The 14,003-nt window shown below is 50.8% G+C and overlaps 4 protein-coding genes and 1 non-coding gene across 13 annotated transcripts in view; 1 reads left to right on the plus strand and 4 right to left on the minus strand.

The window, feature by feature from the left end:
- The window catches only part of LOC121602327 (serine/threonine-protein phosphatase PP1-beta catalytic subunit), a 36,157-nt gene extending 30,540 nt beyond the window's left edge, over positions 1–5,617 (minus strand). Inside the window, exons 1-2 of one of the 6 annotated variants that reach the window (XM_041931120.1) lie at positions 5,520–5,617; positions 2,886–3,959 (exon numbers count right to left, since the gene is read on the minus strand). In XM_041931120.1, the coding sequence (XP_041787054.1) occupies positions 2,886–2,937 (52 nt within the window). In that variant the 5' untranslated portion in view covers positions 2,938–3,959; positions 5,520–5,617. Of the gene's footprint in view, positions 1–2,885; positions 3,960–5,284; positions 5,307–5,355 lie in introns of those variants that run through there. The other 5 variants (XM_041931107.1, XM_041931113.1, XM_041931142.1 and 2 more) reach the window with 5 other exon arrangements.
- A 316-nt stretch (positions 5,618–5,933) lies between these two features.
- LOC121589041 lies at positions 5,934–6,716 on the plus strand. Its single transcript, XM_041907607.1, has 2 exons — positions 5,934–6,179; positions 6,259–6,716. The coding sequence occupies exons 1-2, from the start codon at positions 6,048–6,050 to the stop codon at positions 6,460–6,462; spliced, it is 336 nt and encodes a 111-aa protein (XP_041763541.1). The 5' UTR covers positions 5,934–6,047; the 3' UTR covers positions 6,463–6,716.
- Positions 6,625–10,544, minus strand: LOC121589040 (protein suppressor of hairy wing-like). Of its 2 annotated transcripts, none has more exons than XM_041907606.1 (5): positions 10,378–10,544; positions 9,599–9,958; positions 8,457–9,516; positions 8,224–8,383; positions 6,625–8,138 (listed from the first exon to the last, which is right to left on the minus strand). In XM_041907606.1, exons 2-5 carry the CDS (start codon positions 9,902–9,904, stop codon positions 6,938–6,940), a joined length of 2,727 nt encoding a protein of 908 aa, XP_041763540.1. In that variant the 5' UTR covers positions 9,905–9,958; positions 10,378–10,544; the 3' UTR covers positions 6,625–6,937. The 2 variants fall into 2 exon arrangements, with proteins under 2 accessions (XP_041763540.1, XP_041763539.1); XM_041907605.1 differs by having other exon boundaries at positions 9,599–10,134.
- Positions 10,545–10,792: 248 nt separating this feature from the next.
- Positions 10,793–10,866, minus strand: Trnai-aau. Its single transcript has one exon. It is a non-coding gene; the product is annotated as a tRNA-Ile (tRNA).
- A 170-nt stretch (positions 10,867–11,036) lies between these two features.
- LOC121589668 (transcriptional adapter 2B-like) lies at positions 11,037–13,874 on the minus strand. Of its 3 annotated transcripts, XM_041908746.1 has the most exons (4): positions 13,811–13,874; positions 13,621–13,718; positions 12,638–13,498; positions 11,037–12,207 (listed from the first exon to the last, which is right to left on the minus strand). In XM_041908746.1, the coding sequence occupies exons 1-4, from the start codon at positions 13,815–13,817 to the stop codon at positions 11,644–11,646; spliced, it is 1,530 nt and encodes a 509-aa protein (XP_041764680.1). In that variant the 5' UTR covers positions 13,818–13,874; the 3' UTR covers positions 11,037–11,643. The 3 variants fall into 3 exon arrangements, with proteins under 3 accessions (XP_041764680.1, XP_041764679.1, XP_041764681.1); XM_041908745.1 differs by lacking the exon at positions 13,811–13,874 and having other exon boundaries at positions 13,621–13,804; XM_041908747.1 differs by lacking the exon at positions 13,811–13,874 and having other exon boundaries at positions 11,888–12,271; positions 13,621–13,804.
- Positions 13,875–14,003: the final 129 nt, after the last annotated feature.

The following is a 14,003-nucleotide window of genomic DNA, read 5'->3' on the forward strand; positions in this document are numbered from 1 at the left end:
TCAAGCATTCATATACAACCCATTCTCAGCAAGAACATAACCCGTTACCGGGCTGCGGCGCAACATACGGCGCAAAGTAGCGCGTTCCACCACCACCACCATCACCGCCAAGTGGCGCCCCAACGAGCGAGAGAGAGAGAGAGAGAGAGAGAGAGAGAGAGAGAGAGAGAGAGAGAGAGAGCACCACATCCGAAAATAACATCACACCGAGAACACGCTGTCGCAAAATATCGATTGGCGAGAACGGGCGATAAAAATATTCCCCAATCAATTGAAGTCAATAATAGAGCTTTCTAACCCTCTCCCCCTCCCTCCTTTCCTTCCCGCGCACACATGCCACACATTAGCGCCAAAAGGCAGAGCGCCTTTTCGAACAGCAAGCCCGGCGTGTGCAGGAACAAAATAAAACAGATATGCTTCACCACTTCACGGTCACCCACACACACACACATGCACAACGAACGGAACAACAACATCAAGAACGGGCCACATCGCAAGCCGGTGGAAGGGGACAAAACGTCAAGACGAGTGTGGGGGGTTTACAGTGTTGTTTTTCCTTTTTTTTTTTTTTTGGCGCTTGAAAACGAAACGCGCTTCCCCCTGCCTCTTGAGACGAGTTTGGGGCGATGCGAGAGAAGGTGGTGCAATTTTGGGCGATTTTCCAAACGGAACCCGAAGATCCGTGGATTGTTTACATTTACAAAAATATACACCGCACACTCACACAATCGCACACGGCTGCTCCTAGAGCACAAGGGAGGAGATAAATAAACCCCCACCGAAGGCTAAAAATATGGCCATGATAATAATAACAGGCGTGTAATGAAGTAAAGCTTTAGCCAAAGTTAATACACACACACTCGGGCTGGAAGAAGGATCAGTAACGGATAATCTCCAGCACAGCCTACACACACACACACACACAAACACGTGCCCACAAAGGTTCAGGCGCGGGGGGGGGGGGAGCAATCGACGAAGGACGGACAGCAACGCGCCCCAAGGACGAACGTGAGAGCTCGACTCCATCCATCAACAGCTCTCCCTCCTCGCTCCTCGATCATCATCACCATCATCAAACGAACGAACAAACACGCCCGATATTGGCACTTCAATCGATCGGACCGATAACGGGACGGCGAAGCGGGTTGATGATGGGGCGGTCGGCTACACTTGCCAATCGGTCGGTCCATCATCAATCGACAACCTAACGAGCATTTTAATTATTAATTTCGGTGGCCTGTGTGGCGGCGTGAGAGAAGGTGGCGCGATAAGGTGGCGGGACACGACGCGACCATTGGTCGGCCCAGGCAGGGAAACGCGACACACGACCGTGCGCCGGCACCACTATCAACCCAACAAAGTAACCCCCGGCGAGCTTTTATTTTCGGTGTGAACACGGTCAACAAGAGGGGGGTTGTTGAATGTTATTAAACTTTTAAGCACTTCATTGGGGAATGTGTGTGTGTGTGTGGATGCATCAGGTCTCACGTGACTGGGGAGACCCTCTGGGACGGTGGAGCTTTCGCGTTACTTTTGTCCGAGCAGCATATTTTATGCATTTAATTTCTGATACGTTCGATTTTCACACAAAATTGGGTAGTGCCTGTTATTCAAGCGTAGTCGCAAAAAAACGTGTCTTGATCGTGCAGATTGAATAGATTTCTGGTGACAAAGAACTCTTATTAGATGTTCAAAATACGAATGAACATAAAATTGCTTACAAGGCCTTTGAAACTCGCTTTACACGTCATTTGCGGTAATAAACCACTTCACCCTTAACCGTCGCAGCCATCCTGAGCGAGCTACAAACGGATCTGAAAGACCTTTTGTGGGCCAGATTGTGCTCCAACTGTATGATCGAAGCTTCATCGGTTTGTGCACATTACTGTCACCAATCTCCTATGACTACTATGGAGTCCGGGTCGGGTTGCCTCTTGCCAAACAAAAGCACCCCGCTTCAGCTTATAAGAATTTTGGGTCGAGATTTGATTCGCTCGTTGCGATGCAAAAGGTAAGAAACAAAATAAACTTCATAAATAGAATTTGGATACAGAAATATCAAAAGGTACTACAAATGATAATACATGCAAAAGACTAGAGTCGTTTGAAATGACAAACTGAGGTCGAACGATCAAGGAAAACAAAAAGGAAACGAATCACGTCACACCAGAGACTACGTGGAGGGGACTTGGGGATAAGACTTGAAGGTTAGAGAAGTTAAACGCTAAATGAAGCAGCTTTGAGTAGACTGAAAATAAAGTAAAGCAAAAGCTCCACCAAAAACAGAATCTTTTTGCAGGTGAAACACACAAAGGAGTGGAGTCCAATCGATAAAGCGATTACAAAGGGACAAAAAACACAAAAAGGTAAAAGTGAGTGAAGGAAAGTGAATTAAAACCAACGAGAGACAGCGTGTTCACGCCACATTAGCAATACAACGGTGCGTGAAAAACAAATGGACGTTCCAAGGGGTGTTTGTGTGTGTGTGTGGTTGTGTGCGTATATGTAGTGAGTATGGACCTTAGCTACTATGTCCCCCTTTATATTCATGTTCTACGGCCCTCCCCCACGACACCACTGGCCCAAAAGGCGCGTTTTTTTCCTTTTTCATGGAGTTTACCGTGATGAGACACGAGGTGTTACGAAAAGAACTCCCCCCCCCCCCCTAACGAAAATGCATGATAATGATGGTTCGGGAGGAAAATTGATCCCTCCATCCTCCCCCGTCCAAACGAGGTTTATTCTTGCGCAAATTGTATGTATGTTGTGTAAAACGGGTGGAAAGGACATTGTTGTTTTGGGGGGGGGCAGGTTTGAATGAAACCGAGAAGGATGGGGGGCAACGATAGGGATAGATTATGCTGTCGGTATGTGTGTTCGCTTACCTTCTAGGAGTCGCTGAATCAGATTGTCCACATCCAGCGTGTAGTCGCCCATTGTAGTAGCGCAGCGGTCCCGGTGGGTGGTGGGTGTGTCACGAAGCTTTGATAGTTTGCGCAGCGGTGTCCGCTCTCGAGGTTTAGTTATCCGCCACAGGAAATCCTTCTTGACACGATTTCACACACACACACACACACACTCACAAACGCTCACAAAATCGCACAATGCTCTGCTTAGCTGGCCGGTGTATGTTAGAACCTCTACCGGGCGATGCGAAGAAATTATACCCTCTCCTTCCTTCTCTGTCTGCCCCCGCAACAGTTTCAGCCTCTGCGGAACACAATGCGTAAATTTGGACACTTCGGGAAAATGGATCGACGGAAAAACGGGTCGTTCTAGCGTCGCGGCCTTCCTCTCTTCCCTAATTGCTCTCGGGTTCGCCGTGAAAAGTGTTCGCTGTTGCCTGCCAAAAGCTGACTACTTGGATGGTTGAGCACGTATTACAGCACTGACACAACGCGCAACAGTTCCATCACATTACAATGACGCGCACACACACACGCACACTGCTCTTCTAACCCTCTCAAGTAAACGCACACGCATACGATCCGGTTGGGGCGGCTGCTGCTCGGGTGTAGCCCTTTTAGCTAGACCTCCTGGCGGGGTGGTTTGGTGGAGATGAAAATTCTTCAAACCACAATTCTTTTATCCGCACACGCACACTCACGTACACATTGGCTGACACACAAGAACGCACGTGCGCAAACCCCTGGGGATAGGGCGGCCCGGTGACGGACGACAAATTTAGCTGATTGCGTACGCGAAAAACAATCGTCTCACCAGCAACCATACACACATACACACGCGCACACACACACACACACACAGGAGAGTGGAGGGAGAAAACCCTCACACCGGGGTTGTGCTGTTTTATTAATAACAACCCAAAAAAAGCCGGCGATGATGCGGTGTTTCCGCTGGGGTTTTTCTTGCTCACTTGCTGGTTGATTTTCTTCTGCTCGGGGGGTTGAAAATCTTCACACACTCATTACATCACTCGAGCTGTCGGCGATTGGATCCTGTAGATTTGAGTAAAATATACATTTATTTTAAAAGAAAAGAGCAAAATGAAACCCAATAATAAAAGCGTTTTAATGTGTATTAATCCGTAATTACAGGCACGAACTTAACACATGCGTTTTTTTTGTGTTCACTGCAACGATCTATCACCGTCCTGTGTTTTATGGTGCTGTTAACCCATTCTATTACTCTCTCTGTCTCTCTCTCTCTATGCCCCACGCACACACAGTTTGCTGTGCACACTTCTGTTTACAACGCACGCGCACCTGGTTTTATTCACGCGCGCGGCTTCCCGCTTTTTTCCCACACGGATCCCTGTCGTCCACACGGAATGACTGTACGGTGTCAGCACCACTACCACTATCACCGCCAGCAGGCGCACGTTGCAACGCGACGATGGATGCAAGTGGTGGCGCCAGTGTCGCTACGGACCGGAGTGCATCACAGCTGCCGAACGTGCGGCGGCAGGAAAAGTGTGTTTTTCACGTGGAAAAGCACAATTTTTACACGGTCCCAACAGTTCTAGAGTTTATTTTTTCACACCTCGACAGCAGAAACAAGCTACCATCCAACGCATACTTGCATATGCAGCACACAAGTGCTACACATGCATGCGCACACACACACACACATTCACACAAGCGTGTAAACGAGAATACACATACACAGCCACATGCATGTAGGGGTTTTATTTTTGGAAATCGGTTCTCTTCTCCACACAATCGCCGTCGTCACCACCGCCGCCTACTTGAATACATAATTCTCTATCGTCCATGGGTTGGACACATATTCCATTTAAAAAAAAAACCCTTAAAATTCACAGCGACGGCAACGGAGGAAGAAGAAAACAGAAGCACCAGCTACGAGAAAATGGCTCCCTTCCCTTTTTTGTTGTATTTTCTTTACACACAACGTTCCGGCGGTTCCACCTTTCACATCCGCGCACGGTCGGTCAACACAACACAGAGCAGGCGGCGGCCGATCCAGCCAAGCGAAACTCCCGTCCGTCCAACCGACCAACGGGCTAACGGGATGATGCATGCAGAGGCAGCGAGGGGGGTTAGGGGAATGGTTTGTCTTTTACCATCTTCTTCCCTATTCACGGTCCGCCGAGGTGTGGCGGTGATTCGATACACGAACACGGCAAGAACCCGCTCAAAATTAGATTCACAGAAAATGGGAGCAAACTCGCCCAATTGCTGGCACACACACACACACATACACACACGCTGCATTTTTGCACACGTTTCTCTGGTCGTTTCTTCCTACTGGCACAGCTACTGCATCATCGCCCCCGTTTTCTACACCTCCTAGCAGCACTCACGGAGCTGATGGCGATGAATAACTCTTCTTTTTTTCGTTCGAGATTGTAGCAAACAGAAAAAAACACAATACCACGCCTCACCTCACGGCACGACACGCAACGAAAGGAATTCAGCGGGAGTAGAGCGAACCACTTCGACTGTGATTTTTCACACGTCCGAGCACCGTTTTCTATCGTTGCCTCGAGGGGAAGAGATGAAAAAGAGACTCACTACTCCGCAGGGCAGTGCACACACCTTTTTTGCGGGACCCTGTCCTGAGAGTGTTTGCGTGTAGAGTGTTTTCCAAACGAAGCACAATGGCCCACAGTTGCGAACGGTGCGGTCGCGGTGCGCGTTGACAGGAGCGGATTTTATTGCGTTTTGTGACCAAACGAAGTGGCCCATAGTGCAATATGACGGAATGAAATGACAGAATATCCCATAGTCTATATGGCAAACGGGATTTACATACAGTTTCGTTGTGAGATTTTGGCGATATTTTGTTATGCATTTGATGGGCTAGTAAAGAAGCTTTTTTCATTAAAATTCTTAAATTTTTGCGTTCAAAATCGCAATTTGTAGTTTTTAGATGTTCGAACAGTTTTCGAACTAATATTCCGACACGTTCAAACTTCAAACCAACTTGACAGCACAGGGTGATACACAAAACGCCGTTCGGATCCCACAAACATTCCTTCCAAAACAAACAACAAAGCTTATCGCTTTTACGCACTTCGTCGGTCTCGAATTAGTGGCCAATACAACACAGCTCGGTTAGTAGCAATGGCCGATTACGACTGGAATGAGCAACACCGGCAGCAGGTCCTGCAGGGACGACAGATTCTAGAGCGCACTTCCGCTAGTCTGGCCCGATCAAACCAGATCGCCATCGAGACGGAACATACGGGTCATGAGGTGAGTGTGCCCCACTGAATGTACTCCCCGAGGATGTGTCCACGGCTCTTCCCAACGTCTTCCTTCTTTCTTGCGCTAGGTAATAAACGAGCTTGAGGTGCAGCGAGAATCTTTGCTGCGGAGCCAGCGCCGGCTGGAAAATGCCAACGATGATCTGAGCAAATCCGGCGCCATCATCCGTGCGATGAAAAGGAATGTGCTGTACAATAAGCTCATTCTCATCATGATCATCGTGATGGAGGTGGTCATTCTAGCGGGCATGATCGCGCTGAAGTTTATGTAGCGAACCTGCATTCCCTACAAGCTACAAGCCAAAGCGTAAATGCATCAGAACATGCCGCTATGGAAAGGGAAGAAAATGTCCCCTTGTCGTGCAATTTTTTCTTGCTAAATTCGATACATTCAAAAAACCGCCTTTTCCCATAGCAAGCAAAAACAATCGTTAATCAGTTCACATTTATTGTATCCCTCTACAATACAATCCAATAGTATAATCTTCGGTGAATAATAATAAAAAAAATACTCTCAATAACCTTACAGTTGTGTAGCAATAAGGTCTTTGGAAGGCCACAAGGGTGTAAATCTCGCTGCTGGATGTTAAAAGGTAGTAAAAACTCTCGTAAAACTTTAACCAATTGCACCTTACCGAATGCCGTTGAAAACCCTCTCTACTAAAGACGCTCCCTAACACGTACAGGTCACGCTGACATCGTTTCGCGCTTGGGCGGAAAGCCACCGACCCACCACCACCATCATCATCATTTGTTCTTCAGTACATGCATGATGACCTCATCGACCGTGTGATTGTTCAGCAGCGCCTTAATGTCTTCGTCGTCCATCGTAACGGAGAACAGTATTTTCGTGTTCTCCCGCATGCGCGTCGTATGGTCGCCGACCTCCTCGCCCTTTGCCGGCTGATGTCCGCAACCCCGGATGACGCGGCCCAGCACCTCCTCCACCGGTGCGTCCGGCCAGCCAAAGCTGGTCAGCATGTCGTCGCCCATCAGCATCTGCAGCAGTTCCGAAATCTTTTGCTCCAGCATATCATCGCTCAGGAAGATCGGTATGCTGTCCTCATCCATCACGCGCGCACGCTTCGGCGTTGTGGACGATTTTGATTCACGTTTACGCTTCGCTTTCGGTTCCTCCGGCATCGGCAGCGGCTTTGACTTTGCTTCTTTCGGACGCGGAGCTGCCAGCGGTGGTACTACGGGTAGCGGTGACACTTGTGGTTCTGGCTTGACACGCTTCACACTTTCCACCGCCAGCACGGTCGATTGCTCTTTCGTTTGCTTCGGGGAAGGAGTTGCCGCCTTCGTCGGTAGCTCCTTTGCCGAATGGGGCGTTACAGCTTCCGGCTTTTGTTGTGCGGTTGCAGCACTTGCGCTCGGTTTCGGGACGCTCGGAACGCTTTGCCGTTTCGGTGGTGAGATCACGTCACTGGCCTTAATGCTCACAACCTTTGCTTCCTTCGGTTTAGCGGTGGTCGCAACAACCACTGGCTCCACTGGCTTTGTACGTAAGGGTTCGGCTGCAACAGTCACGATCGCTGGGACCGGCAGCAGCTTTACTTCCTTCAGCGAATCTTTTTCCTTTTTCACACTCTTCGCGGCTACCACTGCCGGTGGTAGTATGGTGGATTGCGTCTTCAATTTGTCAATAAATTCCACTTCTTCGTTTGCACCTAAAATGACCTCCGTATCCTCCGTGATCGGCAGCAGGTCGTACGGGACCGAGGTGGTTGGAGGCAGCGCGATGGGCGTCGCATTTCCAGTGCTGGCCGGAATCTCCACCACCTCGAACACTTCCACCGTCTGCGCTGGATTGTCCTCCATCGTTGTGATCTGATAGACGGCGCCGTCAATTTCGACCGTTGCCTCCTTTTCCGCGTCCCGCTTGGCGATCAGCTTTTTCATCTTTTCCTTCTCGGTGTCCTCGATGATTTGGTCCAAGTAGTCACTGTCGGAGGAAGAAGTGCACGGGTTGATCAAAATGGCCGCTAAACAACTAGCAAAAGGGAAAAATGGAACCAGATCTCACTTACCGATGTTTCGAGCGCATGTGGCGCAGCAAGCAGTCTTCCCGCTTGAACGTCCCCGAACAAACCTTGCACTGTACCGGATTGTCCTCGTCGTGCGTTCGCTGGTGCAGCTGGATTGCATGCTTGGTGGTGAAAAACTTATTGCACACCAAACATTCAAACGCTGCAAACAGAAAAAAAAAACAATCTTTATCGCACCTAGTCCTCCATCGCCCTTGCGCTAACCCATTACTTACGCTTGCTCTCCGCATGGATAAGCAGGTGGCGCGCCAGATCCTCCTTGCGCAGGAACGTTTTCGGACACTGGTCGCACTCGTGCGGGTGTTCACCCCGGTGTGTAAACTTGATGTGGTCGTTCAGTCGCGCCTTCCGGTTGAACGACGCGTCGCATTCGCTACACTGGAACGCATTCTCGCCACTGTGCGTCAGTACGTGCGCCCGGAGCTGCGTGGCCTGGATGAACCGCTTGCCGCACTGGTCACACTCGTGCGGCTTCTCGCCCGTGTGCGTCTTCCGGTGCCGGTTGAGCGTTTCGCGCGCCGCAAACGTGGCAGAACATTCGTCGCAGCGGTACGGCCGCTCGCCCGTATGCTTGCGGCGATGCTTCCGCAGCGCACCGGTCGACGGGAACGACATCGGGCACAGATCGCACGGGAACGGCTTCTCGCCCGTGTGCGTCCGGATGTGTATGTTCAGCAGCGACGAGCCGTAGAACGATTTCGCACAGTACGGACACTGGTAGTCGCGCTTCCGGGCGCCCTGTCCCATGTGGGAGCGCAAGTGTTCGCGCAGATTGTCGATGCGCGTAAACTCCTTCCCGCACACCTCGCACGGCAGCACCGCGATCTCTTTCGTGACCGTGCCACACTTGGTGTGCTTCTCGTGCCGGTCCAGATGGTAGCGGCGGGTGAAATCTTTCCCGCACGCCATGCACGCGAACGGTTTGCCCTCGTCGTGCGTCTTCACGTGCTCGTCCAGCACCGACTGCGTGCTGCACTTGGCGTTGCAGTAGCCGCACGGGAACGCGTCCGACTCGGAGTGGACCGAGCTCAGGTGCCGCTCCATGTACTCGTACGCTTTGAACGATTTCGGGCAAAACTTGCACCGAATGTGGCCGACGTGGGCGGTGCTCACATCCTCCCCGCAGCAGTAGCACGGATTGTCCGGGTTCGGGTTGCAGTACTTGTGGAACTCTTCGCCCGGGTTCGCGTGCTTCGCCGCCTTGCGCTCCTTCAGTATAACGTCCTGCACCTCATCCACCACGCCCGGGCACTTGTATTTGTGGTCTTTCTTTTCCTGCAAAGGGGATAACGGGATGACGATAACCCATCGTGATCCAAACTTCTACTAAACCTGACCATCGCTAGCCGCTACTTACCGCCGACGATTTGAAGAGCTTTTTACACTTGCCACAGTACTTGCTGCGCTTCATGTCCAGTATCAGCCGGCCGTCCTCCGTCTCCAGCAGGTCCGGATCGGAGTCCGGATTGTCCGACAGCTCGTCCGATTCCTCCTCATCGCCGTCCCGATCGTCGACGCCGGATGCGCTGCGTCGGTAATCCTTTTGCTTGGTGACGGGCACCAGATCGATCTCGTCATCGCCGTTCACCTGAACGTTTAACAGTATTTCTTCCTTCTTCGTACCCCCTGTACGGATCCCTCCAAGCGATCGTCGACCAACCATCTTTCTGTGTGAGGCAACGTAGCCGTGTTGACGTCGTCGTCGTCGTAGTCGTCGCTGTGTGTACAGGTATGCTCCGTTCAATTAGATTTCACTTCTCGTTATGCACCAGCAACAAGCCGACGCGGTGTGCGCAAAAAAAAGCAGAGTACGGCGACGATCACTTGGAATCCCTTCTGGAATCCGTGAGAGCATCGGTATGCAAACGTTCGTTCTGATGGTAAGTTATGCGCCTGCAATCAAACCAATCGCACGCATGAAAGAACATCACGGGAGGACACACCGAAAAAACTAAGCGCTCGATGAAGCATCGCCCGCTTCTACAACACACAACACAAACCCAAGCCCTCGACACAGTTCTTCTTCTCTGGGGCGTAAATGTCAGACTTGTTGCATACACACGCAAAAGGGACGCTCGCGCATTGATGGGGGGGAAACACACGCACGCAGCTTTTCACTTGATTTTCGATGCTTACCTGGATTAGTGAACGATTAACACCTGTGTGATGCAGCAACAGCAGCAACAGAGCATACTTTGCGCACAATTATGCTTACGATATTCCCGTTACGATTGGTACGTGTTTACAGCAGGTCCGAAGAACCCCTGATTGTTCACTGTTCATCAGCTCGATTTGACAGTACGGCTACAGTGGCGCAGACACGTCACCAGCTTTGCCGTCTATCAGGCGCTTTTGGGCGTGTGCGTGTGCATGAAGGGAAATTAGGCGCTGAAATAAAACAGTAGGGTCAGGCGGCCTTGATTGTTATCCGGAATGAAACTTCAATAAATTAACTAGAAGAAAAAATTAGATAAAAATCACCCATAGGGTCAATGTCAAGTTTGGTAAAATACACAGACGCCGTGGCTAGTGAGAGCAAAAAACTCTCCGATGGCTCCAGAGAGGATCGAACTCACGACCTTCGCGTTATTAGCACGACGCTCTAACCAGCTGAGCTATGGAGCCACTTGTTTCTTCCACCGAGTAAACTGCTATTAAAACTGAACCCCGCTCCAAGACAGTTCGGGCTGCTGTCTCTTTATCTGCATCCCGACATTCATTAAATAGTGCCAAGTACATCAATATTAAATGCATAACCAATAGAGACTATAAAACATTCAACAGCATACACAATGTTTATATTTCTAGTTTAAATTGTAACGATTTATTTAAGATTAATAAAATAAGAACATTTTCATACCCATTCGTACTGTACACAATTGGTTGTTTTTTTTGTTATTCTAGAGGAGAGATTGAATTATTTCTTGCACCTAAATCCACTATTATATCGCCTGACGCACAATATCGAATGCGTGTCTCTATCTAGTTGCAAATCGAAAAGCATCTACTATCACGCAGTGGGAATGTGAACTATTTTCGATAACGAAACTATGGCATCGTTCACACAATACCGGCGCGCGCGTAATATACCGCGCGCTGTTCCCACGAGAAGCAAAAACGGATTTTGTCTTAAAAGAAGTATAATTCGTTCACGAGTAATTTACACACATCCCAACTAAAAATGTAGAGCTTCGCAGCTAAATAATTACCAAATAAAAGCAGCTCAAAAACATCGCGTCATACAACACGACCGCATCCCGCACTATGAGCGGTGCGTTTCTGTTTGCAGTGCAATGAGATCAATCAACGTCAACTAAAATGATTCTTTGTGTGCTGATGTGTTATATGTGTGTGTATGTTCGTACGAGATGGTAAAAAAAGCGCTTGTTGCCCCCCACATTACTAATTCTGTGGACTGGTCTGCAACCAGCCGCGACTGACCAGATACTTCTTCACGATGCTCTCCGCAACCGAGTTGATATTGTGGTCGAGCGCGGGCCGGCTAAGCAGCACCGTCTTCAGCGTGAGATAGCGCGTAACGGGCATGTTGAGCGTACTGCACAGCTGGATCTCGTTAGACGTTAGCAGTTGACCCCCGGGCTGCTGGGCCGGATCGGCTGCCAGGCTTCCTACCCCGCCGGCGGCGTTCGCCTGATGGTGGTGGTGGTGGTGCTTCTGACCGCTCGTCGGCTGATGGTGGCCGCCCGGATTCGTCACTGCCTCCCGCTGTAAGCTATCCAAGCAGTTTTTGCTGCTGTATGAGTCGTCGGAGCAGCCCCGGTCGTCGGTGTGGTGCGTGGGCTTTCGGTCGGTGGAATTTGAGCCGCGGGCGTCTTCGCTTCTTCTTGCCGATGCCCCGTGTGTCGCAGTCTGCGGGCCCGCCCCCACCATTGGGCCCGTTCCGCTGCCCGACGCCGAGGATGCCCCTTTGGCGTTCTCTCCAGAGCCGCCTCTGCTTCGGTTGTCCTGTCAAAATTTGTCGTATACAACCGGTGATCGACTGACCGTTTGGACTGATTATACATGCAAGCTATTTCGGAACCACCGTGTGTGCAAAGCAAAGGGCATTACAGGCCAAATCATAAAATTGACACGGGGCGACCCAAGTGGGAAAAGGGGGGGAGAAAGAACAGAGAGAAAAGAGAGTTGAGAGACACCGATTAGCTACTCGCGGTAGGCAACAAAAATCATATTCACAAAAATAGCTCCCATGTATAATCGGAACCGGCCCGGTATGCTGCGATGGATGCAATGGAAATGGGAGGACCGGGGGGAGATGGTATTGCGTGCATGAGAGGATCAGTAACAAAAAGTGCCCTCGTTCCCATACCCAACGCCCATTTCCATGGCTCACATCAACGGGCATACCGGTGCGGAAAGCTACGCCAATGCTTACCGTGCGCCCGTGTCCGTACGGTCCTGTGTTGCGGTACTGGGCCGCGGCCACATGCTGCTCGAAATGCACACATTCGTCGACGCGCTGGATGCCATTCCAGCGGTACCGGTTCAGCTCGGACAGCCGGATCCGAAGCGCTCGCTCGCGTTCCAGCGAAGAAATGAGCCGTTCGAACTCCAGTGAGGTGTAGAACTGGGAGTATGTGCGTAATCGTTCGCGGAATTCACGCTGGTCGCGGGTTTGCCGGGCGCGCTTCATATTGCCGCGGAAAAAGTTACCAATCAGCTGGTAGTCGCGCACGACCCGCTTCCTTCGGGCGCGCTCCCGTAACCGGCGGGTGTAAATGTCCACCTGGGCAAGCTTCAGCAGCATGTCCACATCCTCATCGTCCGGCTGTAGCGAGAGCGTCGAAACGAGCTGCTCGGCCGTCGGGTCGTACTCGCGCTCAAAGTCGTCCCGATTCGGCATGTATCCGAGAGCGGCCGCTTCCTCTGCGGTACAGTCCATCGGCGGCAGCTTCTGTATCAGCAGCTGACTCAGCGGCCCCGTATCGTCCGACGTGTGATCGGTGAGGATCGGCCGCTGGTCGACCGCCGTTTGCCATGTGTGCCGCCCGATCGTGCCGTTCAGAAACTTGGACACGTACTCCTCCTTTGCTTCCTCCGGGGTGCGGGTTTCGATGTGTTTACTAATATCCTCCCAGTTGCCGAACCCGTACTGCTCGATGGCATCGAGCAGGTGCAGCTCTTCCCGGGCCGACCAGCCGCTTTTGCCGCGGAAGATGGACAGAATGCCCGAGTCCATGAACTGGTACGAGTGGTCATTGCGATGCGGTCCGATTTCGGCTCCGGCAGCGAAACACTGTAAACAAAGCACTGGCAATCAATGCAAGCCCACAAGCAAACTTCTCGCTCTCTCTCTCTCCCACTCCTCCTCTTCCTTTTCTACCCCATCATCTTCTTGCTCTTCGCATCAACACCTACCGCTAGGCACAGTTCGAAGTCCGTGCACACGACGCAGTGGACGCGGATCCCCGAAATATCCTCCTGGCAGTTGGTGCATGTGTATTTGGCGAACAATTCTGTGGACATGGGTGCGAAAATGGATTAGATATGATGCCGAAAGTTGTACGACCAATTTTCCGTCTCCCAGCACACGGACGCTCGCACTTACCCGCCATCTTGGTTATGCTGGCGAGTTTTCGATTATTCGTGCCTGCTATTTTTGAGCTCGGATGTTCGAGCAGCTTCTCGGCTGTTTCGAGCAGTTCTGCTCGATTTATGCACACTGGGCACAATAATTTATTTTTATACGGTCAAATTTTGCGCATCGTTTTTTTCTAAATGCCGTTAAATTTAAATTGATT

The sequence above is a fragment of the Anopheles merus genome, chromosome 2R, assembly GCF_017562075.2.
Source record: "Anopheles merus strain MAF chromosome 2R, AmerM5.1, whole genome shotgun sequence".
NCBI classification, from domain to species: domain Eukaryota; kingdom Metazoa; phylum Arthropoda; class Insecta; order Diptera; family Culicidae; genus Anopheles; species Anopheles merus.